The sequence below is a fragment of the Zootoca vivipara genome, chromosome 13 (genome assembly GCF_963506605.1).
Source record: "Zootoca vivipara chromosome 13, rZooViv1.1, whole genome shotgun sequence".
Taxonomy (NCBI): domain Eukaryota; kingdom Metazoa; phylum Chordata; class Lepidosauria; order Squamata; family Lacertidae; genus Zootoca; species Zootoca vivipara.
The window spans coordinates 20,163,731-20,191,710 of NC_083288.1; the positions used below are offsets into that span (position 1 = coordinate 20,163,731).

Sequence of the window (27,980 nt, forward strand, 5' to 3'; positions counted from 1 at the left end):
ATCACGTGGACCCGAGTCACATGGCCAAGGGAGGAAAAAGGGGGTCCTTTTTGGTGTAAATCTGGAGTCTAATTCCGTAATATATCACGGTACCTCGTAAAACCGACACTAAAACGTCCCGGCCTACAAATCACCCGGCCAGATTATGAGTTCATTGTATTATGCGAATGCTTTATTTTCTAAATATCAGGCCGCAAATTCGGTTTTCCCCTCCGGAGTGTTTCCTGAGCAAACTTCTTGCGCATTCGCTTCCAATGCCCAGCGCAACGGGTATGGCTCGAGTTCCACGGCCTCTTTCGCTGCTTCCATGCCTGGTCTGTACCCCAACGGGGGAGGCATGCACCCCCAAGCAGCCGGCATGTATTCCAGCAGCTACGGGCTGGAAGCCGCCTCTTTCAACATGCACTGTTCCCCTTTCGAGCAAAACCTCTCCATGATGTGTCCGGGAGACGCGTCCAAGTCCAACTGCAACAAAAGCGACCAGAGAGACGCGGACTTGCGGCACGAAAACAACTTACGGATATATCCTTGGATGAGAAGCACAGGTGAGAGTCCTCTGAGGTGGGTGGGTGGGGAGGGGGCGAGGAAACCGGGGGGGGGGGAGATGCTATAAATGATTTTGGTGGGAGGGGAAGTTGTGTTTGGGGATGTGCGGACGGGGGGGGGGGAGAGGATTGTGCTGAGCTCTCCTTTTATGACGTTTGCCTCCAAAGGAATGAATCTCTCTCTTCTCTCTCTCTCTCTGAGACCCCCCTCAAGGAAGCAACCCTTTCATACATACATACATACATACACACACAAACAAACAAACAAACAAGCAGCTTAAATATTTATTAGCTCGGCTGCTTCTGCTGCGGGCTTCCTCTACTCGAAGAAAGGTGGTGTGTTGGGATTACAGAGCTGTACGATAATAATAAAAAGGGGGGGGGGAGAAAAGGAAACCCACCCTTCAAGACTCCCCCCCTCCCCGCGCCATATATGCATATGTTTATAAATTTCCCAGCGGTTCCAAAGAAAGGAAACTTGGGAATAAGTTTCCATGGAATACGGCTCAGGGCGTTGTGGTGAGTGTCGTTTGGTTTTGCGGGGGGGGGGGGAAGGCTGTATACAACGCTAGCCCTTACTTTCAGTAGACCCATTGGAATGAACGGCCTGTGTTCGTCACTTCCATTCATTTCAGTGGGTCTCTCCTGAATAGGACGGACGTTGGACACGACCCCAGGAAGAAGAAAGACGCAAGGAGGGAGGCAGGAATCGAGTAGGGGCCGGGCAAGACAGAGGACAGAGGAGTGTGCGGTTGTTGTCCTCTTTCCGCGATATTAAGAGTTTCACTTAATTTGCTCAACCACCGCTTCTAAGTCGACATTCCTTCGGAACTGGAGTTGCCAGCAAACATGTCGCCCGTCTCTCCCCCTCGCTCTTCATCAGAACCTTAGCGCCCCCCCCCCCCGAGAATTAAATGACTTCTTCTGGAAGAGGAAATCGGAAGGGAATGGAGTGGTCAAAGGAGAAAGCGGAGAGGCGGGGGCGTACAGTATATCTGCCCTCCTCAAATTTGCTTGTGGCACTTAGGAGCAGAAGCGTGGGAAAAAAGCTGCAGTCCTATTTACCCAACTGACTTGGTAGTAAGTCTTACTGAACTCACGGAGACTTACTTCTGGGTAGGGGTGTATTGGACTGCACTGTAAGTAGCTTGTTTACATTTGTGACTCTGGTGGGGCGCCAAAGGTTTCTGTAGCAGGAGGACAAATACCTCGGGCTTGTTACATCTAGCTTTCCTCCCCCCTCCCACCAACCCCAATTGTGTGTGAATCATTGACAACAAGAACCAACCCTGTAATCAATCTGTCTGTCTTTCTCTCTGTCTGCTCTTGGCATTATTCTTAAAGTCAACGTGGGACATTTGTTTTCCCTCTAAATTTGCCACGGCACCTTACAAAACAGAGAGGGGAGGGGGTGAACCCACCGCAAAATGGTATTTGATGCACAAACCTGCTCACTCATATTAGATGCCCATAAGCCTATTGAATGATGCCAGTGCCCATCTTATTACGAGAGCGACAGAGGGGCCAGATATACATCCCCTGCTTTTCTTGTTTGCTAAGGCTTAGATTATGCCTACCTCCACAACAAGCTCTAATTGACACAAATCCTGCTACGGGACCAGTAGAAATGAACATTTTAATAGGACCAGCCACAATCAACTTTGCTGGGTGAAGGTTTTCGAGTTGCACAGAACCCTTCTTCAGGCTTGATGTTCCAGGGGAAATTAATTAGAAATTGAGAAATGCAGTGTTAAGTCTCACTTAAGCCTGTAGACTCTTGGGTCTTAAGTTACCCAGGAAAAGCAGGAGGGGGGTAGGCGGGGGTAAAACATCGGAAGATGGGGCTATTGAGCTACCCCCTCCCCACATGATATGCAAGGGATTGCAGGTGTAGGAAAAACATCTGCTGGCCTTCTAGCAACTGAGCAAATTGTAATGTTTTCATTTTGTTACCAGCGTTGGTATTAACAGGATGCCCGTGTCCACTGGGGTTCTTGCTAGCCAGTTTCGTGTTTGCTCTTTCTCCAAGGCTGACCACAAGCGCTTATAGGTAGCTGGGAAATGTGGGAAGAGACTTCTGGAAAACCTCCACAACACGCTCAGAGCAAATGTGTTATGGTACGACTAATTGTATAGAAAAAAAGGGCAATGTGAGGGAGGCAATGAAGAATATTTTGCCAGTGGCCAGTTGCTAAATCCTTTATTATTATTTAATTGCATGGCAACACACACAAACAGGTAGAAGATGAACAGGTAGAAATATATCTGCTGCAAAATGTAGGGCAGTTAGGTTGCGAGCCCTGGGTAGTGGAAATTACTGAAGGATCTCTACCAACCCTTCCTCTCGCCCACCCCGTCCACATCCCCTGCGATTTGCCAGGCAATTCCTCTGATAGTGTGATAAAGGAGTTATCTTTAAAGACACAACGTCTGCGACGCAGCTTTTTAGTACTCTTAGGAGGACGAGAGCAAACATTCCAGGCCGGGACTATATGCAGATTGCAGGAAAGCAGACGTGGGGGGCGGGGAGGAAGAGTGGGAAGGAGAGAGGCACATCAAAGCAAAGTTCTCAAAGACCTGGCCTAATAGGTTGGTTTCTCCTCCCTTATTACCTGATCCATAAACTGTGGTTTACAGATGATATATCAAAGCGCAATTTTTGTGTGTGCTCGCGGGGGTCCGGAGTGGAGTTGTGGGAGACACGGTTTAGAATAACCCCCTCCTTTCTCCCCACTTCCTTTGAAACACAGTGGTGACGGGTTGGGGGTGGGTGGGTGGGCAGGGAGGAGGGGGCAGAGTGTCGTGTGGGTTGGTTAGGTGCTGAAAAAGACTCCGAAGCTCTGATTGCCGTCTGTAGACGACGCGGTATCGTTGCTAAGGGTGGCTTCCTTGCCAGTTCCCAGAACTTACATCGACCTTAGATCCAGCTAGAGAAGGTTCTTCCCCCGCCCGCCTCCCTCTCTTCTCCACCCCACCCCCCAACCTTCCGTCTTTCTTGTCTGCTGTTGGGTTGGATCTGGGCGATTCCGTTGGCGAAAAGAGAATGTGTCTTGGTTGCCCTATTCAAGAGAAGTTTATGGTGCTCCCTTCAACAGATTTTACAACCCACATTCCACAGACATCTTATCCCCCCGCCTTTTCAGTCAGGCGGACTTTTCTACGACTCTTTTCTTTAACAGAAGACTATTGCCGCCGTCCCGTCGCCCCCCCCCCCATTTTTATTTAAAAAACAACAACAGCAGCAAACACTTCTCAAACCTCCAGAAAGTTTCAGATGAATGATGTAGCCTCCTTTGGCTGGACAGAAAAATCTATCTGCTCAAAAGCAGGAGTATCGATTCGGTTACGGGATTGTACCCACAAGCGGACTCTAAGAAATGACAGGAAAATTGATTCCTGGTTTGAATCCATATTCTTTGGAGGCCTGTGTAAAATAGTTGTGGTCGGTGACTTGCACGCCTCTTCCTTTGAGGAGTTCCAATGTCCACATACTTTGTCCAGCTTCCGAATTCCCTAATGGAGGGGAGACCAATTTTTCTAGACACTTGGAGAGAAATAAAACACAAGTTGAAATAGGAAGGAAGTAACATTACCCGCGCATTAGCATTACTGGCTTGCAGAAGCTTACCAGATGTGGACATTAATACTGAAGATGTTTCCAAGGAATTTAAACCCGTTCCAACATTTGCTGCATGATTAAGAATTAATCTCACACTTTTGGAGAAGGGAAATAACGCACCTTTTTGATAAGAATACTTTCCCCACACGCATAAATCTCAAGTATTGGGGTGTGAGGTGTGAGAGATATATCTGGACATTTTAAAACATCGGGTTTTTCTTCGACAAAATGTGAAGCAGTAGCATCTGATAAAATCCATTACGCTTGAAGTCCTAGGCATCATTTACCCGAGGAGAGGTCCCATTGCACTCAGTGAGACTTTCTTCCGAGTAAACATAGGACAAGCTCAGTCTTCGCAGCTGATATATATTGAGAATGTAGAACTGCAAATTTAAAAGGCTGCAATAAAGCCTTTGGGAGGAGGTATTCTGGTAATATCCATAGCATGTAACGTTACTATTCCTTTTATTTCAAGCGGAATAGCCTGCTAGTCTGCACAGGTAAAAATAACTTTTTCTTGAGGTGCCATCCTGTGTGCAATCCTATGCATGTCTACTCAGAGTTAAACCTCATTGAGTTCAGTGCGACTTACTCCCAGGTAAGCCTGTATAGGAGATCGCAGCCTACAGACTAAGGTTGCAAGCCTAACCTTGTCCTGTTGGATTTAAAGGGGCTTGCTTCAAGGTGATTGGAGTTAGGAACAAATTTAACGCGGACAATCTTTTGAGGATAATGATACATTCCTTCCTGAGCTAAACTCTAAACCCAACCTTTATTTTAAAACAAACAAACAAACGCTTCTTGTTATAACAAGGCAGACTTAATTTAATTTGAATTGACTTGACCAGTACAAGTGGGCAGTGAATCCGGGAGGGATAATACACATTAAGAAGAGAGAATTACAAAAGAAGCAGCGAGCGAAAGGGAACTGACGAGATTCTCATTTATTGTTTCACAGGGACTGACCGGAAGAGAGGACGCCAGACCTACACCAGGTATCAGACGCTGGAGCTGGAGAAGGAATTCCACTACAACCGTTACTTGACCAGAAGGCGACGCATCGAGATAGCCCACGCTTTATGTCTTACAGAAAGACAGATCAAAATCTGGTTCCAGAACAGGCGCATGAAGTGGAAAAAGGAAAACAAACCCGCAGGCCCCGGATCAAACGTCCCAGAAAAACCAGATGCTGAAGAAGATGAAGAAGAGTGAAGGGAGAAGAAGGCGGGGGAGAGGGAAGAGAGTGAGAGTGAAAGAAAGAGAGAAAGAGAGAAAGAGAGAGAGAGAGAGATGTTGGTGAGAAGAAGCTTCGGCAAAAACTGAACTGTACTGTCCAGAAAAATAAAAGGAAGAAACGGAATTTTTAAAAAGTGAACCAATAAAGACTGTACATTGAACAAGAAATCAAAACATCTAAGCAAAACTGAAAACATAAAAAAATGGTTTATTCTGTTTCTCGACACTTGGAAAACTACCTATATTAACATTTCTCTGCTTTGTTTTTTGTACAACAAAAATGAATAATAAATCTACCTATTAAATGTCTCTTTAGAAGCAAATATAGATAATGTTTTGATCCCCTGTGTGGGTATTCATATAGTCCCAAGTATTTGTAAATCTTCCTGTTTAAAGAAAAGGGAGGGTCTTTTTCCGCCTTCCCTAATGTAACTTTTTTTTAATTAAGAAAATGGTATATGAAGTGAAAATGTGGACGTGGTTAGCACTTTTTCTTAGAAAAATGTATGAAGGGAACACAACGCTTAACATTAAGACGACTGTTGTACATAATTCTAAGAGATTTCCCCCATTCTATTCTCCCCTCTCCTCTTCGTAGATTCGTGCCTCTACGTCTGGTTACCGGTGCTGTATTTTTATTTTCCTTTTATTTCCCTTTTGCTTGTTTATTTTTTTATTTTATTTTTTGGTTGGTGTATATTTTTACATGTTGGACAATGGACCACTTCCTTATTGCCGTTACTAGAGGATCCGAAAATTAATATTGTGCTGAGTAAAACTGATGTATATGATAGATAGCAAATAATTTAATAGTTGGCCAAGCCTTTTTATTCGTATTATGTGATTACTATGCGTAGAGAGAGGGAAAAAGAATCATTAAAAAAGAAAATAACCTTACTGAATAGACTGAAGTCGTGTCCATTAATGGGTTTTTCTTCATTTTGGGGGGGCTGGATGGATGGGGTCAGTTGCTCCCTGTGAGCAGAATCCATGGGACTTGAGATGGGGCGGTGGTTCTTGTAGAAGTCCTTTATAATGCTCAGCCCCTTCCTTGTTTCACTTGCGCAGGAGACCTTCCTACTGGATTGTGGCCTGAGTGAGCGAATCTTAAAAACGTAGAAGAAGAAGAAAGGGGGGGTCTTTCTACTTGCAAACTATCTTCATGCCATCTTTTTTTATTTCCTTCAAGGTGTGAGGTGTGTGTGCGCATATTCATATATATATATATATATATATATATATATATATATATATATATACGGTATATATATATATATGCGCGCGCGCGCACACACACACACACACACACACACACACACACACGTATCTTAATTCCACCGTAATAATGTGTTGGCCATACAGCGTTAACCACTGTGCTAGGGGAAAGAACCGTGACTAAGAATGTAAGTTGCGTCTATCTGATGATTACATCGGGGGGGGGGGAACCATCCTTCCCGCTTTGATCTTTCCAGACTCCAAATAAGCAGGAAAAGAAGAAATAACAGCATCATCAACTTAAGACTCCCTCGATTTGAAAAAGCGAAGCCGCCGTTTCAGTAGCATTGGGTGTGCTTCCTTGTTTTGTGTTTTTATCGCCTTATTCGGCCTTTTTTTATTATGGGGAAACCATCGCTTCCATCATTAGAGTCAAGTAACGCTCAACATTAAAACAAATATAAAATTAAATGGAAGCAATTAAATGTAGGAAAATAAACCAGGCAAAAACTGTATCAACCAATTTCGGGCCCTTTCAACACGTCCTTCTGTTTTACACGTTACACTTTCACAGAATCGAGCAGTTGGGATTTTTCCGTGCTCAGGGATGTGTTGTACCTGGGTGTATTCACTCTTTTTTTAAAAATAATAATAATTATGCCCCGCCTTTCAACCCAGGACACTCAAGACTGCTAACAATACAGCCAACAATGAGAAATATATATAGGCTAATAATATATAGATAGGTTAATAATATATAAAGAGACACCTGCCCGTTGCGACAAAGAATTTAAAATAAAATGGACAAAAAATATATAGAAATTTTTTAATTGTTTTCTTTCCTTCGTTCATTCTTCCTTTCCCTACACAATAAAATTGAACTGCAAACCATTTACAAACGCGCGCACACACGTGTGTGTTTTAGTTTTAGTTTGATTTTTTAAAAATCCTTCCAAAAGAGTGTATTTCCCCCCAGAAATACAAATATTTTTCAAATAAACAGGAAGGATTCTGCTATGCTAACCGTATTTTCCCCCAGAAAGATATTCCAGGGAAAATGCTTCCCAATGTCGCTCCAAACGGCGTTCTGAGAGTTTGAAGAAGCAGAAATATAATTATATCATCTCTCTCTCTGCCTATATCTAGCTACCTATCCATAGAACAAACGCACACAGAGAGATTAACATATACACAAATAAATAATATATGTGTTTATAGAGGTATATGCGTGCAATATTTCCTATACGGACAAACACAATACACGCGTAGATAGAATTAACATAGGTTTACGCCATGGCTGGGTGGTTTATATAGGGATATGCACAATCACATGGACGTATGTGTTTGTGTGTGTGTGTTTGGGTGTGTTTGAGTGTCTCCTTTAAAACAGGTCAAATTTACAGCATCTCCCGTCCTTAAAATAAAAAAGGTCGGCACCCCCCCCCCAAAAGCGGGAATGTATATTTGCTTCTCTAGCAATGCAGATTACTGCAAAAGACACCTTTTGCGGCGGCAGAAGCGTGTTCTAGAACAGCCCAACCCCCCTACCTCGCCAGATTTTGCTGCATTGGACCAGTACTATTGTTTTCGTGGCATGTACCACTGCGGTAGTGGACGTTTCCTAACGCACTAGTGCGCCTGTGCATATACGCCTGCCTGTTTTTTCCTCTCTTCCATTTCTATAGATGAGCGTAAGCATGCATACTTCCGCACACACCTATACAGAAACGCCCTACACGTATATATATATGTGTGTGTATATGTATATATATATATATGCATATGCATATATATATGCGTGCATACACACATATATACAAGCTGGTATATGTACGTGTCCATACATCTCTCTCTCGGATACTACTTGGGACCTTCAATTATTTAAACTTCGATTGGGGGTGTGGAGGGGAAGAGAGTCAACATTTTAATTTCTTGGGCAATTCCCGCAAGGGAATTCGAACAGCGTTAAGAGGAAAGCAACAATATCAACAACAACCAGATTGAACTATAGAACGACATATTTTGACCTCCCCCCACTCCACACACACACACACACACACACAAAAACAGACTAAAAATAAACCGGAGGTGGACCATCCCCTTCGTCATTAAAGACTACCGGTAAATAACACAATTGCAGAAACCTGCAGCTCAAGGATGTTGTCCGAGGTCTGAAATGCACTTGCATTTTTTTAGTCTTACAAAAGTAGGTTCCTGTAACCTTTCGTATATAAAGGCTTGTGCAAGACCCCCTGCCGGGAATGTGGGGGGGGGGGCGCAGAATCTTTGCGTATTCTTCTCTTTGGGTTTTTTTTAAAAAAGAAAAGATGGCGGCTGAGAAAAAGACTGCTGTTAAAGCAGTCATGAAGAAATGCAATAAATTCCTTGTTGTTTTATGAAAATTTACAACTTTGTGATAGAACTTTATGAGTGGCTGGGTTCTGCGATTGGCCAGAGCTGGTCATGTGGACTGCTAACCGTGAACATGAACTTTTTATGATTTCCCATGTGGTTATTCTACCATTCTTTTGGCCGCTGTACCTTGGGTCGGATCACTGTCCTCTGTAGGACTCTCGCCTCTTTTTACATTTTTTTTTTAACTTTCATGTATAAGCTCGATAGGGCTAAAAATAGAGGAGAAGGGGAAGCGCACGCACACACATTACACACGCACGCACGCACACACACATCTAGGAATGACTTCAGATTGCTAATATTATCGATCCTCCCTCTTCCTTTCCTAATCCTCTGTGTTAAATTTCCATAGTGATTTTTTTTGGGGTGTTGTTGTTGTTCTATGCCTAGTGATGGAGAGGGAGAGGGAGAATCTGTACCGGATGGAGGCTTGTGCCATTTTTCAAAGAGGGAAGTTACTCCATTTTCTGTGCAAAAGGACTCGGCAAAGGAAAAGCTCTCCGAAGTCGCAATGGACGGCTATCAGGTTGGGACAATATTTGTCAGCTTACACATTAAAAGCAAACGCAATCCTGTCCCCCTCCCTCCTCCTCTCCAACTCTTCTTCCTCCTCCTCCCTTAATCCACAGAACGACAGGCGCCAAAAGGTAAGTGAATGTATTTATATTTTATTCGAGTTTATCTTAATTCTTTTTTATTATTCTTTTCTTTTTTTAAAAAAAAAAGGTTGCACATGCGGTTTTGCCTTTCTCTTTCTGTCTTAAATAAGGCTATGGGGTTGCAGGGAAAGAAAGAATGCATAGCAGGGAAATAGATATTAATAAACGTACATTTCTGTAAGGTAAAGAGGGAAGGAAGGAAGGAAGGAAGGAAAGAAGGAAGGAAGGAAGGAAGGAAGGAAGGAGAGAGAGGTGTACGGAGTGCAGTTGCTGCTAATAAGATTTGAAATATTTATGTCACCTGGACTGGAGATCTAAGAAGAATAGCTGAAGATAGCTGCATAGTCAAGAAAAAAATAGAAAAATAACAACCCACCCACCCTTAATTATTCCCCTACTCCTTTAAACCTATTCCTCTCCCCCCGAAGAACGATCTAACCAGACTTGCTTGTCATCGAGTAGATCCACACAATTTAGGAAGTTTTGCACAGAGGCCAGTTCCACGAGATGCTTCCCTCCAGGGTGCATGGAGACAACATAGGCGATTTTTCTTCGAAGGAGCTGTTCTGTACAATGGAAGCGGGTGGGTGGGTGGGAGAGAGGGGAGGGGGCACAGGAAAGACAAAGATAATAATAAAAAAATTAATAACGAAAAATAGTAATACGCAGTGCCTTTATTTTATAATAAAGAGGGGTTAGATTCGAAAACCCATAAAATAAAAGATTACGAGGAGAGGAAACTGCGATACACTGTTATATGGTCTTTCTAAAAAAATTAATAAACGGTATATGTGAGTATTAAAAATAATAGTTTATATGTGTTTAATATATATTTTGTGTGTGTTCCTTCCGCGTTTTAAACACTGGTTTTACCTATGTTTAAGTAACTAAGAACGTGTTGTATAAAAGGAGAGAAAGGTGTACACTACAATTGCTACACCTGTTTTGGAAATTGGGGTGGGGGCTGAGAGACAGGATATTTTGAAATATTTCATACCCTTTTTACGGTGGTTACCAGTACTGTGTTCATGTTTGTGCTAGAAAGACAGAAAGACAGAAAGAAAATAAACCTGGTTATTATTATTTGAAATACGAGTGTTGCATGCACAACCGGTCGGTCTCCTGGTAAATTTCGTATTGTGCAGTTAGGTAACACTTGTGATTTTTTATTTTTTTTAAATGTGCACATTTTCTAGCATGTTAACCAATTTATTTGTTTGTTTGTTTCTGAGTATAATTTCGTTGGAAGCATATCACAGCTAGGGTGAAAATCATAGAGAAAGTTGAAAAGTTGTGGATAAAATTCATTCTGCATTTTTCATACGTAACTAATGTTTGCTCAGTCGTCATTTTGTACGCTCTTTCTTCTTTCCTGCGCCCCTCCTTTCTACCCACTTTAAGTATTTAAGGCTCGATTTTTTCCCCTTTTACCCAATAGGTCTTATTAGTCTTATTAGATGAGCTGGCCTTTGTAACTCAACCTCTGCTTCCTACCTTTAGCGCTCCTGCTCATCTCTATTTTAGCTCAAAGGGGGCTTGTTAAGGGGAGCTTCCCGGTGGATTGTGCCCATTTATATAAAGCCACTAATTAATGAATTCCTATCGGTTAAACACTACCAAGTTGTTTATCTCCCTCCCTTCCTATACTCCCCCCCCCAAATCAAAGCAGCTATTTCTCTTTATTTTGTCTTAGGAGTTGGCTTTGCAGCCTCTCAGCTTGCTCATTCTATGCTGTTTGCTGCCATCTACCGTCCAACAGGGGAACGATTCGGTTTTTGTTTCCATGTTTTACAATGATTAATTTCCCATGAAAACTAGTTTAACTAGACCAAGATTTTCATTTTCTACAGTTAATATGTTTTTGTCATGTAATGGATTGGACATGCTTTACACATTCTGGAAACGGAGCTGGAGATAATTCCCATCCATCTCTCCGGGTATATAGCTCGCTCATCATAGTAGACTAGGCTTCTTTTAGTGTTTTAAGTCGTGTGAAATACTTTCACAGCTTTCAGGTTTTAGCATTAACATTGCGAGATGGGGGGGTTGTGTGTCTCTGTGTGCAGAAAACCCATTGAACCTTCTTTAACAGGAGGAGCTAGTTCTTTAGTTTTGGTAAGTTGGTAAAATCGGGTACTTTTCTCGGCGTCTTAAAATAAGTGATCATTCCTATCAAAGTTGCTTCTGATTATTTATCTGTTTGAAGTTATTTATGTTTGTCTTTACTTCTGCTCCCATGATCAAATATCCAGTGGTGAACTGAAGCTGGTGTATATATATATATTTGTAAACTGAAAATGAAGGATATTCTCATGTTACAGTGCGTTTAGAAAGAACAATTATTTTCTTCACACTTAACACTATCGGAAGCTGAGGGGTCGTGTTCTAGAACTGCCTTTGCTTCTGCTAACACAGAACGCAATCCTCCCAGAGGATCTGCTATGGAAACGTCGTTGGCATAAATTGCGCTTCTGTGCTAGAGAACTTTCTGGAAGATTGTGCCCATATTCCTTTAATCCTGACGACCCCACCCCACCCCAAATATAGCCAGCTGACCTCCACATTCCTATCTGGCTTTGTTGTTTGAAAATCTGTTAAAATGCTATTTCTCATAATTCCTTACTACCTTTACTTTTGGAGGGCAAGCAAATCAAGCAATATGGTGGTCGTTTTGTGTGTGGTTGGTTGTGGGTTCTCTTTTGTGGCTTTTTTTAAAATAACACATTAAAAACTTTACCCCAAAGACTCATTTCCCATTTTTGTTAATTATTAGCTAAACTCTTTTGATAAAACAATGACTGGCGCCCCCTCCCTCTTTTTAGTCCTATGTGATCCCATTAACAAAATTATTATACACTGTAGGGGAAGTTAGGTAAATTAAACGTAAATGACTGGAAATTAAGTTTCAAATGGCTGCGTGCTTGGAAAGAGCGAGAGGCGGGGGGGGGAGAGAGAGAGAGAGAGAGAGAGAGAGAGAGAGAGAGAGAGAGAGAGAGAGAGAGAGAGAGAGAGAGAGAGAGAGAGAGAGAGAGTATCTATATATATCCCTTCTGAGTTCATTGTCTTATACATGGCAACAATGTAGGAAAACATCACTTAGATGGAATTGCAGTAGGGCTATATATGTGACAAAAGGAAGGCTCTCTCCTGTGAATAGTTTTATGATCCTGAATAAAAGCAGGCGGCTATTCAGTTCTGTGTGTATCTGTGCTAGGGTTTAAAGGCCAGTCTTCAGTTTATGGTTCCAATTTAAGTCTCCTGCCCAAAAGTCCTGCTGGCTTCGCACTTCTCTTTGCTGCTGAATTACAACCTCCACGTTAAATAGAACAGCCAGATACTCCTCCTTTTCTTTTCTAGTTAAGAGAAATTTCTCGCTTTGCCTAGGTTGCAGATTTCTGGGCTGCTTTAACTTCCCTTAAACTTCTGCACTTCTGCCTCCCAACAAGCCATTCCGAGGCCTGGTGTCTGCCCAGAGAAATATTTGGGTGTTGTTTTAATCCCCTCATTTATCTGTCCCACACACACACTTTTCTCCCTTCTGCTTTGTAAAGTTGGCTGGTGCTATGCAGAAGAGGCAGGAATGAGCAGAGAGGAAATGGTGGGGTGGGAAGCAGGAACCTGGAGCATCCCCCCCCCCAGCTACAGAGCACCAGCTACACACATTGTAAATAAGCCCCTTTAATCTTTATTTATTCTCTGCCATTTGAGTTATGCCACACTTTGGTCAAGATGAATTCGCCAAGCTAAGAGAAAGCATGTTAGGTCTCTACAGCAACAACAGGCTACAGAGGAGAGTTTATTTGGGTTATAGAAGGCTGGTGGGTGATTTTTTTCCAAGCGTAACATTGAAAACTGGAGACCCAGTGTATAAATATTCCTACAGACCCACGATTAAAACTCTAATAGTGCCATAGCCCAAACAGCAGCAGCAGCAGCAGTAAACAACAACACATTCTCTTTGTAAGGCTTGCTGCTTACAGGCAGAATGGTTCACATGCAAGAACAAATATTTATTACCCAACTATTTTTTAAATTTTGTTAGAAATATCCGAGCTAAAGTTAAATAAAACATTATCCCATTACCCATTGTGACCCCAAATACTTTCAAGAATCAAGACACTTCACTACAGAAGACAAAAGTTGTTGACTTATAAACAATATTCCCGGTCATAAAACCCCCAAACTTCCTTTTGATTCCATACGCTTAAGACCTGTTATACTATAAGTTCCAAGCCACCTTCCCCTTTAAAAGTCATTTTTAGAGAGTGATTCATTCTTTACAAATGAATCATTAAAAGCTCTTAAATTAATGTTCATCAGTTAAATTGAAGAGCAGTCCTTCCTTGCAAGGGAGGGGAGCATTTGAACGATGAGTAATTCATTATTAGGAGAGGAGTTTCAATTAATGACCTTCTATATAAAAAAAGAGAAAATAAAGTTTTTGCAAAATAAACATTAGAGGTGATCCGAATTGCACGGATATGTAAGAGGAAAGTCTATTGAGTCACAAAAAGGCATAAAAAATAGATTTGCATCATATTATAAATGGGATTCCGTGTACTCCTCTCCAATCCCAACGGATAATAGCACTTTCCAAAGTTATGTTATAAAAAGTTAAATGCAAGCAGCATGTTTACTCACTTATTTAACCATCAAGTAGCCAAACTTCACATCTTAATCCATACATTCTTATTCACATGTGATATGTGCATGTTTCTGAACAAGAGTTTTAAAGGTCGTGCTCTTTTTTTTTCCAAATAAGAGGGGAGGGGGTCATAGCTGCCAAGTTTCCCCTTTTCTCGCGAGGAAGCCTATTCAGCATAATGGAAAATCCCTTTAAAAAAGGGATAACTTGGCAGCTATGGAGGGGGTGCTGTTGCTTAGATCCACTTTTCCTGCTCTGCTCCCGTTCCCCTCTGCTTTTCCACGCCAATAAAGCGGTTCTATTTACAGTTCGGATGCACTCTGTACGCAAATTGAGGGAGGAGAACCTACAGGGGAAATGTGTTTGTAGGAGAGAGCTTTAAAAACAAAACAAAACAGAAAACCACCACCCACTTCCTTTGCCTGTTATTTCCTTGCATTCTCAGGGAGTGTTAAAACCGTACGGGCTTCCTTGTCATTAAAGCCGATGGTTCCAACAAATTAATCGTAATCCGGTACCATTTCACGAATGCTAAACCCTCGACTGAGCAAATTCACATTGGCCATTCTGAAGGAATCACGTTGCCATGTAAATCTGATCTGAGAGCAATTGAGAATATGTGTGGCGGATAATTCCTGCGAGCAGATTACAGCGTCTGTAATAGAGGAGTGATAGATAGGTGGATTGGATTACAACTTTCATTTGTCCAAATTGCGGTGTTGACCTCTACATTCGGATAATCAGAAGTTGGGATAAACTGGAGAGGTTTGTTTTATTTGCGTTTGCATGGACGTGCAAGGTGGGGGGGGGGGAAGCACATATGGTTGTTGTTTTTTTTGTGGGGGGAGTGCCTGGTAGTTACCAGAAGCTGGTAACTGGACAGCTCGGAGACAGAGTTATGAGATGACAGTAATTGGCAGCGAACATGAGAGAAACTGGCAAATCACAGTTACCTTATGAAATACGAAGTTGGAGCATTTAAAAATATTTATTGAAATACACAGTTGTTCACATTCAAAATAATGCAAAACAAAAAGTGGTGGTGGTGGGGAGTTAGGATTAAATTATATGCCATTACTGTACCAATCTGAAGGTAGGACGAACTACTGGTTCGCCATGCATAAAGGTTAGCGTGGGAAGAAACCATGAAGAGAAATGCCCAAACTTCAGCCGTTTGGGCAACTCTTCCAGCCCACTCGTTCGTTAATTCATTCATTAGTTTAAAAACACAATATCAGAATGGCACCGAATTCTGAGCGAGTTTCATTTATCCCTGAGTTAAACCTATGCCGAATTGGGGAAGAAAAAAAAAACTCCAACGCACAAAGTAGACACAGACATCATTTTCTGCCGGCTCACCTCTATCGACAACACGGGCACCATCTACCAGATGACCATTCCCAGCTGCCTTAAATATTTTTCTCCCCGATGCCTGGTGATCAATAAGGAGTGTTCTTGGCCGTCAGACCAACCGCTGCCCTTAACTCTAAACTGTCCAAAGACCCGGCCTTAACCACAAAAACGCAAGAGGGCACAGTTCTTGAGAGATATGCGGGAATATCGTTCTAGCTCAGCTCCATTCCCACCCATTCATCTTCCGGACTTTATATACGGTACCGCAGGAACTTAAAAGTAAAGGGTTTTGATTAGGACCCTCGTGACAAAATCCGAGCGTGAGTGTGTAAAAACTCACACACATACACACTCTCACACAAGCCATTCAATTCATTAGGATCCTTTATGGAGGGAGACACAAAACAATTTTTCTCCATCGCTCCCCAGAAGGTGGCTTAAAGTTCTTTTTTTTTTTAAGACGCTCCATAATATAACCCTCTCCAAAAGTACTGTATACCAAGATCGGTCGAACTTTTAAATCTAGCGTTCCACTTCTTCCTACATATGCTTCTATATGAATTTATAGCTCCCCTCCCCCTCCCCGCTATATTCCTGTAAAAACCCAAAGGGTGGGGGTGGGGGATAATAACCTCTTTCCCCAACCAAAACACGCTGGAAATTACCAAACTTTTCCAGATGAAACGAATTCAATTTTTTTCCTTTTCCCTCGTGTCCACGACAGCAGCAATGATAGAATCAGTTCTCATTTGTTTTATTCTTCTTGTCTTTCCACCCTCTTCCTCCTCCTCCTGCATTTATTTATTTTCTTCTTTAAAAGAAAAAGAAAAAGAAAACAACAGCCAAAGGAAAGTCCAAATTTTTAATCGATTTATCTCTCTCCCCCCCCCATCATTAGTATGTGGTTAAGAGGGAGGGTGTCTATCTGTGTTATGTGGGGGTGGAGGGGGCGCGCGTATCTGTTGTTCAAAAGTGATGGTGTTGGTGGCAGAGATGCTTTCGCTGGTTTGTTCTAGGGGGGTCCCCTGTGCAAAGCTAACCCCTCTAGGGTGCGATTTCGCAGTCTTCGACTTCTGCTATTGGTCAGCGCGTGATCAGATGGTTCTCTTTCCTTATGTCCCTGGTTGGCACGCGGCCATCCCCCTTCAGCTAAAACCCAATCTCCCATATACTGCTAATAGCTAAACCGCTTGGACTATAAAACGCAACAAATCATAAAGACCAAGGGAAAGAACAGACGCTGTTCCTCTGCTTTATTATTATTATTATTATTATTATTATTATTATTTCCAATGAGTTCTTATTTTGTCAACTCTACTTTTCCGGTGAGCTTAGCCGGGGGTCAAGAACCGTTTCTGGGACAGCTCCCCTTATATTCCACGGGGTATGCGGACCCTTTAAGGCACTACCCTGCCACTTATGGAACTGGGGGTGGGGGGGTCCCGGATAAAGGTTACCCGGGCGCGCCTTACTACCAGCAAGCCAACGGAGCTTACAACCGGAGCCCAGCCTGCGATTACGGGACATCTGGTTTTTACAGAGAGAAAGAGACAGCCTGTTCTCTTTCGAGTTTAGAGGACCCTGTTCCGTTCGGCCAGGAGCAAGTCCGGAAGTCAGATTGCTCCCAGAACAAACACGCTTTCGGGGAGAGCGAAGATCAGAAGTGCTCCACGCCAGTGTACCCCTGGATGCAGAGGATGAACTCCTGCAACAGTAAGTTCCTATTTTCTCCCTGTTCTCTGTAAGGATGGCTAGACACACAGACAGACGAATAGATAGGTAGGGAGGGTTCCCTTTTCACCTCATCTCTTTCTGAACAGGAAACGCTGCCCTTCTCGTCTCCGCTTCCAGACAGCGGGAAGCAGAAACTTTCCTCAAACTTTTATCCTACTTAGATAATAACTTCCATAACGAAGGTTTGAGTGTATGTGAGTGTGCGCGCCCGTGTATACATATTCATTGCATGAGGTTCCCTTCAGTGAGTTCGTTTCTTTAGCCAACTTTCTGTTATCTGGGGAGGTACTGAGATTATTGATTGACTGGGCTCTGTCTTGTGGAAGGCAATGTTAGCTGTCACTCAGGAGGAGTGATTTAGAGACGTGTCTGGTGTACTTACACACACACACACACACACACAAACACACACGCATGATGCAATCCATATCACACTGAAGTCCCCCCCCCCCAATTGATTTTAATAGACTTGGTTTTAGCCCGCTTCTCATATCTTCTCCCCCCCACACACACACACCTTGGCCAATTTATATCCCAGAGAGTGTATTTCTATAACCCAGCCAGTTGAATAATGTCGGAAGGGCTTAAATATTTGAAAGGAGAGAGCTACATTTTTAATGAAACTCGCGCATAATGAAATGCCTGTCTGGAGAGGAGTTGCAGATAGTTTTTCTTTCACTCACTCACTCACTCACTCATTCCCATTCTCTCTCTCTCTCTCTCTTCCCCACCCCCACCCCTTCTTCTGTGATCGACCATGGCCCTCCAGGTGCTAGATTTTCCATGAAAACGCATTCTTGAAAATGAGATAGAAACAGCAACCTCTCCTCCCTTCTCTGTGTTTACACGTATTATAAGTTGTCGATCCCAAAAATCCCAGAGTGGGCTGATGTTGGGCGGGGAGGGGGGGGAATCAATAAACTTACCTTATTGCTGAAACTCTGGAATCTATTCCAGTTACCGATAAAATACGGGGGGTGGGGGTGGGGAGGGAAAACAGAAAAGAAGGGGAGAAGGGAGGAGGAGGAGGGGACCCAGTACCTTGCAAGTTTTACATAACAGAAAGGAACTGCCCCAGAAGTAAAATGAAGTAAGGATAGAAGGGGAATTCATAACCTCTCCCATGAATTCAGTCCGGAAATAAGTGCATAAGGGGAGGCTAACGCCTTAGCAACTCTCTCAGGACAAAATCCTGCAAGCCTTTCCACTGCGACCCTAAAAACACATTAGCTGCGAAGCTAAGTCTCATTGATTTCTATGCGCCATTACTTCCCAGTGGCACCTCGATCCTGAGCTCATTTACTTTCCAGAAAGTCTGACTGCTTCTCTTCAGTGGGGTTTTCCTTCCAAGCTTTTAAGTTGGCTTTGGGGGACCACAGGCTCTAAGAGTAACGCGTTCTGCTCCCAAACAGCATTATTCCAAAATTAAAATCTCGCGGAGCCCACTGGGGTTTACTCCCAAGGCAGTATGCATAGGACCGCAGCCTTAGCCCTCCATGAACTCCGCTCAGTGGGGGCACTAGAGTCCACAAGGCAGGGAAACGCAAGGGTGGATGGGGGAAGGGTGGGTGGATCTTTTCTGCTGGAGGAACTAGGCTCCATAGAACAGGAATGGCAAGCTTTCGAGTTACACAGATCTCTTCTTCGAGGTGTTTATTATCATTATTTTATTTTGAAAGGATTGCATATGTTGCTTGGCCAGGGTGCAAGTTTTGAAGCTCAGCCTGTTGGGAGCACGGTTGGGCCTCTCCAGAGAGCATGCTTTTGCATGGGGACAATGTCCCCACACAACTGCAGCCCAAATGGAGTGCAGGGTTATTTTGGTAGACATTTCGAAAGCATCAAGTGAAGGCAACCCAAACTGAGTTTTTGTCTTATTGTATGCATCTTCATTCCTTCATTTTTTTTAATTTCCTATCCTTCTGGAAGTTTATGTGTACAAAGAGGGCCTTTCGATCGGAGAGATTGGAGGACTGGAATGCGGGGGGGGGGGTACAAGGAGAGGGGAAGTGAAGAGAACAGAACACCTTCTCTCTCTCTCTCTCTCTCTCTCTCTCTCTCTCTCTCTCTCTCTCTCACACACACACACACACACACACACACAGAGGTTAGCCTAGTAGCCATTGTCATGCATATTTGAAACTCCCAATAAATATCCAACATCCTTTTCAACCAACCCTTGTTTTCCTCCCGTCATAGGTTCCTCTTTCGGGCCGAGTGGCAGGCGAGGCAGACAGACCTACACCCGTTACCAGACTCTGGAGCTGGAGAAAGAATTCCACTTTAACCGTTACCTGACCAGGCGCCGCCGGATCGAAATCGCCCACGCGCTCTGCCTGACGGAACGCCAGATCAAGATCTGGTTCCAGAACCGAAGGATGAAGTGGAAAAAGGAAAACAAGCTACTCAACTCCACTCAGCTGAGTGCCGAGGAAGAAGAGGAAAAAACAACGGAATGAGAGAGAGATTGCAGAAGGAGGAGGGAAAGAGAAGGAAGGCAGCGAAAATGCCAACGGTTGTGAGGGGCTCCCAAATGGGCAAAAATAAAAGGCACAGCGGAGACACACTTTTTTTGTAAAATACCCGAGACTGTATGGAGGTGTTGACCCATCTTCCTCATGCACCCTCACCCGCACCCAGTAATCTGTCGTGTCATAATCAAGCTTCTAGTCCAGTTTATTTCCCTATTCTTTCTATTGGCCCTTCCTCTTCCCCGCCCCCGCACCACAAACGGATTTTTTTTGTTGGGTGTCCTTCTTAGGATTCTTGCTAACTCTTGTATTTAAATGGAGGTGCTGCAATATATGTGTCAGATTTTTGGGGTTGTTGATTGTCTTCATTTTGTAAAACAAAAGTCTCATGCACGATTTTACTTATGTGTTGCTTTTTTTAAAAAAAGAAAAGAGTTAAACTAGGTTCTTTGACATTTAAGGGTTGCTGTTGCTTTTTTTTAAAGAAAAGATCTATTGAAAAGGAACAAATGCTACCTAAAAATATGGTGAAATAAAAAAAGGAGGGGTGTTTTTGTTTATTTTATTTTATGACTTTTTTTGTACAGTGTTGTGTTTGTAGTTTGTGTTAGTTATGGAGATGGAAGTTCTCTAATAAACAGCAAACAAACATGTTGAGAAAAACACTTGGCACGTTCCTATTTTTAGGGTGTGCATCCTCCTCCCCTCTCCACACTCACACACACACACACACACACACACACACACAAACACACACATGCACAGGCACTTCTTTCCTGAGGAATTGGTCTACCTACAGAAGCTGTGGGCTTGTTAGGGGGGAAAGGGAACAATAAAAAGCCCTGCTGTTTGATAGAAGTTCTCTCCCCTAACCTGAACAGCCAAGCAATTTTTTAAGCTTTACAGAAGTTAGCGCTGAAAGATAGATTCGGCTGCTCACACCTCCCACTTCCAATACTCTTCAGCCTAAGCTTAAACGAAAGACCTTTTCACCAAGAATATCTTGGAGTTGACATTTAACTTTAATATGGATATATTTTATTGTTACAGCACAAAAGAGTTATGAAGGGGGGAAGCTCACCGCATATATAATAAATAAAGGGAGCAGGCATAACTGTGCCCCCTCCCCAATCATACATCTGCTAGAAGATATCTAACATTTGTATAGCCGCCTTCAAACATTTGGCCCACTTCCCTTCAGTTCGTTCTCCCGCCACCGCCTGCTCAAACACCCCACAACTACGATTTACATATAACTAAAAAATTATATTAAAAAGGTGGAACCACAAGCAGTTCGCACTTTTTGTGTGTGTACGATCGAAGCTGAAAGAATTATTCCAGCAGGAAACTTAAGGAATGATTGGAATACCGCTAATCTATGCCCACTCCATGTGCCTCCTTCCAACATTTCTTTATATTATTTTATTGCATGGCAACGTGCTTGCCATGGTTAGACAAAGAACAGTTTCCAGAGAGCTCCAAGATTACTTAGGGAAGCTTTGAAATGCAGCTTTTCCCTAATTGTCATTGTCTCTCTCGTTCTGTGGAAGCAAGCGGTCTGCAACTCTTTCTGACTTGCTGTTATTCTGCAACCAACTATCCTTATTTTGCTTAACCCCCCCCCCAAAAAAAGATCGTGGATTGTTATCTTACAGGTTTGGCCACCCCAAATTCACAGGTACCTCAACACCTCAACCCCCCCCCCATTATGGTGTTAATGGCAGACATTTAAAAAAATCAATTCAAGCAGAAGCCTCGCATCTGCAGGACACTTATCCTTATTGCTACTCTTTACATTGGCCGTAATGATTATAATTATATGTCACTTTGAATATGGCTCATAATTTCCAATGGGTTCCAGGCTGACTTCTCGAAATTCCTGAGCGTTCTTCGAGAAAAAACAAAGAGTGGGGGGGGGAAACATTTCGGAAATGCTGGAGAAAGCAAAGGTTTTCATAAACCTGGCCCATTTATTTATTTATTTTTGCAGGGTTCACTTCAAACCAAACGTTGATTTCAATTTTTTAAGGCTGTAATCCGACACCCACTTACCTGAGAGTAAGCCCTATTGAATACAATGGGACTTCTTTCTGTGTAGGTATGAATAGGATTGCCCTTTTAAGTGGGGACAGCATTCTATTGTAACTGTTCATGTTATGGGCGATATGTCACTCAGGATATCACCAGTTATATGAATAAATACACAGAATCCCCTAATTTTTAAAGGGGGTAGTCTTTCCTTTCTAATACCTACGCAGCAAAGGTACTGAGATGTAATAATAATAATAATATCAACAACAATAGCAACAGCAGTACTCCTGATTATGTGAACCAAGTGCAGTGTAAATAAGCGAAAAGCACTCAGTATTATAGCATAGGTAGGTGCTGGTTTTGAGAGGCACGTATCCTGCAGATAGTATTAGGCTGCAATGCTATGCACACTTACCTGGAGGCAAGCTCCACTGAACCTAGAGGGGCTTACTTCTGAGTAAACATGCATATAATGGGAAGAAAGCAGGGAGGGAAAGGCGGAACGGAAAAAGAGGAGCAGGCGTTTGAGTTTAAATTAGGATGGACCCTTTGGTGCGACACCTTTTCTGACACCAACACAATAAAGGCATTGGGGTTATAATTTATTATCACAGCAGCAATTACCACCAGTAGTCATAATAATAGCAATGTTTTAATACACAAAAGCGCACAAGCGTGAAAGGAGGCAAACGGGGCTGTATTAGGGGGAAATGTTATCTTCAGAAACAACAAGATTAAAAAAGAGAAATAAAGATTCCGAAAGGACACTTTGGGGGGGGTGTAGCGGTGGAAGTATTTTATTTCTGTAAAAGGTGGGCACGGAATCAGAGCGCTTTACTCTTTCTTTTATTTATTTTTTAAAAAACCTGGGTGAGCTTATCCTCCATGCCGGCTAACTCTTCCTTTGCCCAGTAGGTGGCGCAGTCCGCCAACAAGGAGCCACCTCTGCTTTCTGATTCCTCCCCCCTTCTTTCCTCCCCCTTTTGGAAGCCGCGCATTGACATGGGCCTAACGATTCTCGGATCGTCATTATTTGTAACCATAGAGCATGAATTGCCTCTTGAGGTCATCAGTGAGAATTTACGACTGGTCAACAAAAGCACGTGATTCCCAAACGCACCCCCCACCCCACCCCCATATTTGGCCGCATACATAGCAAAAACGAAGTACAGTGCATCGCTATAATTCATTAATACATCATAAATCCTCAAGCACAGGGGTTATAACGACCACGAGCCCCACAAATCAAGCCCTCCAAAATACAACCCAAATGAGTTCTTACTTTGTAAACTCGTTCTCAGGACGCTATCCTAATGCCCCAGACTATCAGCTGTTAAATTATGGGACCGGCAGTTCCATGAACGGATCTTATAGAGATCCAGGCAACATGCACGCCGGCTCTTATGGTGGATACAACTACAATGGGATGGATCTGAGCATCAGCCGTTCAACCTCCTCCTCCAGCCACTTTGCAACGGTTGGGGAGAGCTCCCGCGCCTTCCCTGCCCAAGCCGCGCCGGAAAGCAGGTTCAGACAGGCGTCGAGCTGCTCCTTGTCCTCTCCCGAGTCCCTCCCTTGCACCAGCACCAACAGCAGCACCAGCAACAACAACAACAACAACAACGGCGGCGGCGGAGGCGGCGGGGGCGGCAGCAGCAGCAGCAACGGCGAGAGCCATGGAGGCAAAGCAGCCTCGTCTTCCCCCGCCGACCAGGCAGCCTCGGTCGGCACGGCCAACGCCACCAGTTTCACAGAGATAGACGAAACCAGCGCGTCTTCGGGAACTGAAGAGAGCGGCTCCCAAGTCAACAGCAACGGCGTCAGAGCTCAGGCAGAGCCCATCGCCACGTCCACGCCAGCCACAGAAGGACAGAGCCCACAGATATTCCCCTGGATGCGAAAACTTCATATTAGCCATGGTACATGCTCCTTTTTAAAATTTCGCTGTTGCATCTTTCTATCTTTCTCTCTATCTCTCTATCTATCTACTCTCTCTCTCTCTCTCTCTCCTCTCTCTCTTCTCTCTCTAGGAATATATATGAAATATGTTGTTGGCAGGGCAGACAGGGACTGGGGGATGGGAGATGGAAATGGAGCACAATCGCCTGCGAAGACAGCCTTGGCGTGTCTTTTTATGGCTTCCCTTTCTGCTTCCCATCAGAAAGTGCCTTTAATTTTATTTATTGTACAAAAATTAATTTAATTTAAAAGGGGGGGAGTCTGATTTAGGAGAGGTTTTCTGAATATGTTCCCCTCTTTAAAAAATAAAATAAAACAACGCAGACATAGCATGGTATCTGGGTGACAAGACCTAGTGCTAGAAGTAACCATATTATAATATTCAGAGACGTGAGAATAAGAGTAGTCGTGGCAGCAGTCATAATGGGCTTTTAAAATACCAGGAGTTGAAAAGATAGGAGGAAAGGAATGGGTAGGCTGGTTGTGGGGAAGAAGAAAAACAGTGCTGTTTGTGGGCACAGATGGGTCCGTCAAGCATCTACTCTTGCCGCCACCGCCACCCCACATTATAGTGTCTGTTGTGACAATGTGGGATAATGGCAAACTCTTTTCCCCTCCCCTCCCCCACGGTAAAAAACGAATGGACGTTGCCAAGGAGGATCTGAGCGGCAGAGTTCGAAGGGTGAGGGAATATCGACTCGCTTAACACGCCGATGCTAAATGCATTTGGGTGAAGAAAGGAAGCCCCAAGGATTTCAGTGTGGAAGTTGCTTCCAGCGAAGTGTAGGTAGCTAGTGTCAAGGGGTGGGCAAGTGAGTTCCAGGGCGAAGGGGAGGCACGGGAACGTACCAAACTGGTAGGCACTCGCTTGCCTTCCTCTTTGCTCGTCTGTGTATGTTTCCCCATTTTGATTATATTGGTATACAGTATAAGCAGAAAGAGACAGGGAGATACTATTAAGGATTAGAGCGTCAGAGTCAGGCTGCCATCCTGTCCACCCCTTCCCTAGAAGTAGGCATTAATGAAGCCAGTGGGGTTTACTCCCGAGTAAACCTGCAGACGCTGGAGTTGTGAAAATGTCTAAACTTGTTATAGGGTCAAGGAAAAGGATGCCTCTCAGGAGAGGGGGGTGGGGTGGGACATCGTGATACTGGCGCATAGTTTTTTTAAAATGGGTGGCATTCAGGTTCGGAGCTATAGAATCAAAATGAAGTCACGGAAAAGGGAATAAAGGGAAGCTGCAGAGGTGGTTGGGGCGCGATTTTGCAAGTAAGGTGGGGTCACCTTTCCCAACTAAGCAGGAAACTTGTCGAATAATCTCTCTGGCATAGTAATAAATACAAAGCCGAACAGAACCCAAAATGTTGTCCATGTATTATTACCCAGATATGACTGGACCGGATGGTAAACGAGCGCGGACGGCGTACACTCGCTACCAGACCCTGGAACTGGAGAAGGAGTTTCACTTTAATCGCTACCTCACCCGCAGAAGGCGAATAGAAATAGCCCACGCTTTGTGTCTCTCCGAAAGACAGATAAAAATCTGGTTCCAAAACAGGCGAATGAAGTGGAAGAAAGATAACAAACTCAAAAGCATGAGTTTAGCGTCTGGTGGCAGCGCTTTCCAGCCTTAAATTATATCAAGGGGGGGGGAATAGTAAGAAATAGAAGTGTGGGGCGGGGGGGGAGAAGTAAAGAAAGAAAGAAAGTGAGAAAGTTTAAAACTAAAACTAAAAAAAAAAGCAACAGCCAGTCTTCTTTTCTTTTTAAAGTTTGGAGTACTGTAAAGTGAAGCACTTTCCATTCAGCATGCTGTTGGTTGATTTATTATAATTATTGTTATTAAACAACTTCGGTGGTACTGTTATTCCAGGACTGTGTCCTTTGCTGCGATTCCCCCCCTCTAAATTAAAATAAATAAAGTTATTTCCAGAGGCTTCTTTAATGCTTTAGGTGTTCTAAATGTTTGTGTCTGTGCTATAAATTACGCTTTCTGGAAAAAGCTAGCATGTTTTTTTTGTTTTTTAACGTGCTCTTTAAATGTTATAACTTATTTATAAACCACTGCGAAGAAGGAAAGTCCTTTAAAAAGTTTAGGCTTTGGGAGGAGATATTTCCTCCTTTCCTTCTTCTCCAGTTGGGCTATCCTGTACTTCAGTGTCAGAGGGAAAAAATTAAAAACATCAACCACAACAAACTTTTTTTTAAAAAAAAGAAAAAAATTACAATATATCTATATATAAGCTCATGTATCTTTCTGTCTTTGAAATTGTCAAGTCTGTGATTTGGTTCATATTTCCTGGCCTTGTTTTGATCCTAGGCCAGTTCTGAAACTTCTTTTTTTTAATAAATGTGAGTGAAGTTCACTTAAAAAGGGTATACGATTGGACCAACCATAGTATGTTGAAAATGTTTGTAAATACTAGAAATATTTCTGCAGTGACTAATAGGAAGTTTTAGTGGGCAGGGTGAATTCAGTGTTCTGTGTGTCTGAAATGGCATTTGTCATGTTAGCTGCCTGTTCCCATCTTTGCCAAGAAGCTTTTCGTATCCGTTTGTAGCCTTAACTTAAAGTCAAATAAACGTTTCTCCTGACCAGAAAAAAACCACACACCATCTTTTGTGTTTCTTTATACCACGGCGATGGAAACTATCGGCCCTAAAGTTACTCCTAAGCGAAATACAAACTTAAAAACAACCACCACCACCACCACCACAGAAAGTGTCTTCACAACCCGTATGGCCCATCTGCCAGGTTCTCCTCGGGGGCATTTCCCCAACCTTACGAGGGAAGGGTACAAAATCGCCTCGTTTCAGTCCGGTGCTGTTGCTGAACAGGAAACTCACAACCCAAACGGGAAAAAAGAAAGAAAGAAAGAAAACAAGCCAGTTGTTATGTTCTCAAACTTTGCTTCCTGCCTTAAACACTGCGACCCTGACCACGTTTACTTGGCAATAAGACCCCCATTTATTTCAGTGGCCTTTACTTCCAAGTAACCGTGCTGAGAATAGCAGCCATCAAGTCCATAAACCAAACATTTGGGAGAGGAAGTGAAGTGGTCATTACATGAAACAAATGCCCTCTGAGCTGCAGAGCTAATATGCTATTAGCTGTTTTATATTCTTATTAATATTACTACTATATTCCTTCACATACAAGTACACATACTCTCTCGCACAGAGTCTTAAACTCAACACAGAAATGCACAGTTGCCTTAACTTTATAATTGTGTTCATTATGCATAATTTAAACAACATTTTTGCACCGACCTTCCCTTATTCCTAGCCTGGGATTCTTCCTTCCCTTCCTTCCCTTAAACCAAAGCGCTATCAGTAAATTCTGCTTGTTGAAAAGAGGAAATAAATAGCTGCTGATCTCCTTAAATTATAATTTACAGCGTTCTTTCTCTCGCTGACTGTCTTGTACGAATTAAAATCGGTCTTGTGAACTTACCCCAAACTCTTTGGTTACTTCTTAAGTGGTTTTGAGAGGACTGGGATGTGAGTTGTCATTTCCAAAACAACCCATTTTCTCGCCTTCCCTTGAATACACAGAGTCTCTCTCTCACACACACACATATATTTTACCCATAGCAAAGTAAGTAAGTATACCAAAAGTGGCTGTGACATTAAGATGTCAAATGGATAGGGTTTTATCTAGAAGTTAGATCGTAAAAATCGCCCAGACCTCAGCCAGATACCCCTCACTGGCTCTCAAAAGTCACGTGAGGTCCATAAAGTTAGTTTTATGGTTTTGGGGAGTTGACAATGTACAATATATTTCACATTCTCCAGAATGTTAAGTGACATTTTAACTGCCTGCTTTGGCTTGGAGAGGGGCAGGAATGGGAGATCACTTTTCCAGGCTAGATAAAGGCTTCTCCATTGCTGGAATAGGAAGCATTGATGGTTCAGTGTTTACTCCAGAGGACTTAGAAACTGCTAAGCTTAAAGTAAGTTTCTCTTGAAATACTATCTGGTTAAATGACTTTTAAAAGGCTAGATTGCTAGAGATTGGGCGGCGGGGCGGCGGCGGGGGAGGGATTTCCGTCTCTCTTTCCAACTTGCTTCTGTACAGTGTTAGCTAAATGAATGTAA

At 43.1% G+C, this 27,980-nt stretch overlaps 4 protein-coding genes and 1 long non-coding RNA gene across 5 annotated transcripts in view; 4 read left to right on the top strand and 1 right to left on the bottom strand.

Moving 5' to 3' along the window:
* On the top strand, positions 1 to 6,297 carry HOXB7 (homeobox B7). Its single transcript, XM_035135589.2, has 2 exons — positions 1 to 545; positions 5,123 to 6,297. The coding sequence occupies exons 1-2, from the start codon at positions 146 to 148 to the stop codon at positions 5,374 to 5,376; spliced, it is 654 nt and encodes a 217-aa protein (XP_034991480.1). The 5' UTR covers positions 1 to 145; the 3' UTR covers positions 5,377 to 6,297.
* A 3,692-nt stretch (positions 6,298 to 9,989) lies between these two features.
* LOC132593032 (uncharacterized) lies at positions 9,990 to 27,446 on the bottom strand. The gene is made up of 2 exons (XR_009558453.1): positions 27,337 to 27,446; positions 9,990 to 10,255 (listed from the first exon to the last, which is right to left on the bottom strand). It is a non-coding gene; the product is annotated as an uncharacterized LOC132593032 (long non-coding RNA).
* Positions 14,517 to 19,880, top strand: HOXB6 (homeobox B6). Its single transcript, XM_035135598.2, has 2 exons — positions 14,517 to 17,400; positions 19,621 to 19,880. Exons 1-2 carry the CDS (start codon positions 16,980 to 16,982, stop codon positions 19,878 to 19,880), a joined length of 681 nt encoding a protein of 226 aa, XP_034991489.1. The 5' UTR covers positions 14,517 to 16,979.
* Positions 23,183 to 26,493, top strand: HOXB5 (homeobox B5). Its single transcript, XM_035135596.2, has 2 exons — positions 23,183 to 23,842; positions 25,269 to 26,493. The coding sequence occupies exons 1-2, from the start codon at positions 23,194 to 23,196 to the stop codon at positions 25,514 to 25,516; spliced, it is 897 nt and encodes a 298-aa protein (XP_034991487.1). The 5' UTR covers positions 23,183 to 23,193; the 3' UTR covers positions 25,517 to 26,493.
* The window catches only part of HOXB3 (homeobox B3), a 69,878-nt gene continuing 68,540 nt past the window's right edge, over positions 26,643 to 27,980 (top strand). The window contains exon 1 of the mRNA XM_060281432.1: positions 26,643 to 27,835. The gene's annotated coding sequence lies outside the window, so the exon portion shown is untranslated. The remainder of the gene's footprint in view (positions 27,836 to 27,980) is intronic.

What these genes read in the sequence shown, in the direction of transcription:
- HOXB5 (XM_035135596.2), top strand. Translation starts at nt 23,194, where the DNA reads ATGAGTTCTTACTTTGTAAACTCGTTCTCAGGACGCTATCCTAATGCC. An exon ending in AAAACTTCATATTAGCCATG is followed by an intron (nt 23,843 to 25,268) that starts GTACATGCTCCT and finishes ATTATTACCCAG; the next exon opens with ATATGACTGGACCGGATGGT.
- HOXB6 (XM_035135598.2), top strand. Translation starts at nt 16,980, where the DNA reads ATGAGTTCTTATTTTGTCAACTCTACTTTTCCGGTGAGCTTAGCCGGG. An exon ending in GAGGATGAACTCCTGCAACA is followed by an intron (nt 17,401 to 19,620) that starts GTAAGTTCCTAT and finishes CTCCCGTCATAG; the next exon opens with GTTCCTCTTTCGGGCCGAGT.
- HOXB7 (XM_035135589.2), top strand. Translation starts at nt 146, where the DNA reads ATGAGTTCATTGTATTATGCGAATGCTTTATTTTCTAAATATCAGGCC. An exon ending in TCCTTGGATGAGAAGCACAG is followed by an intron (nt 546 to 5,122) that starts GTGAGAGTCCTC and finishes ATTGTTTCACAG; the next exon opens with GGACTGACCGGAAGAGAGGA.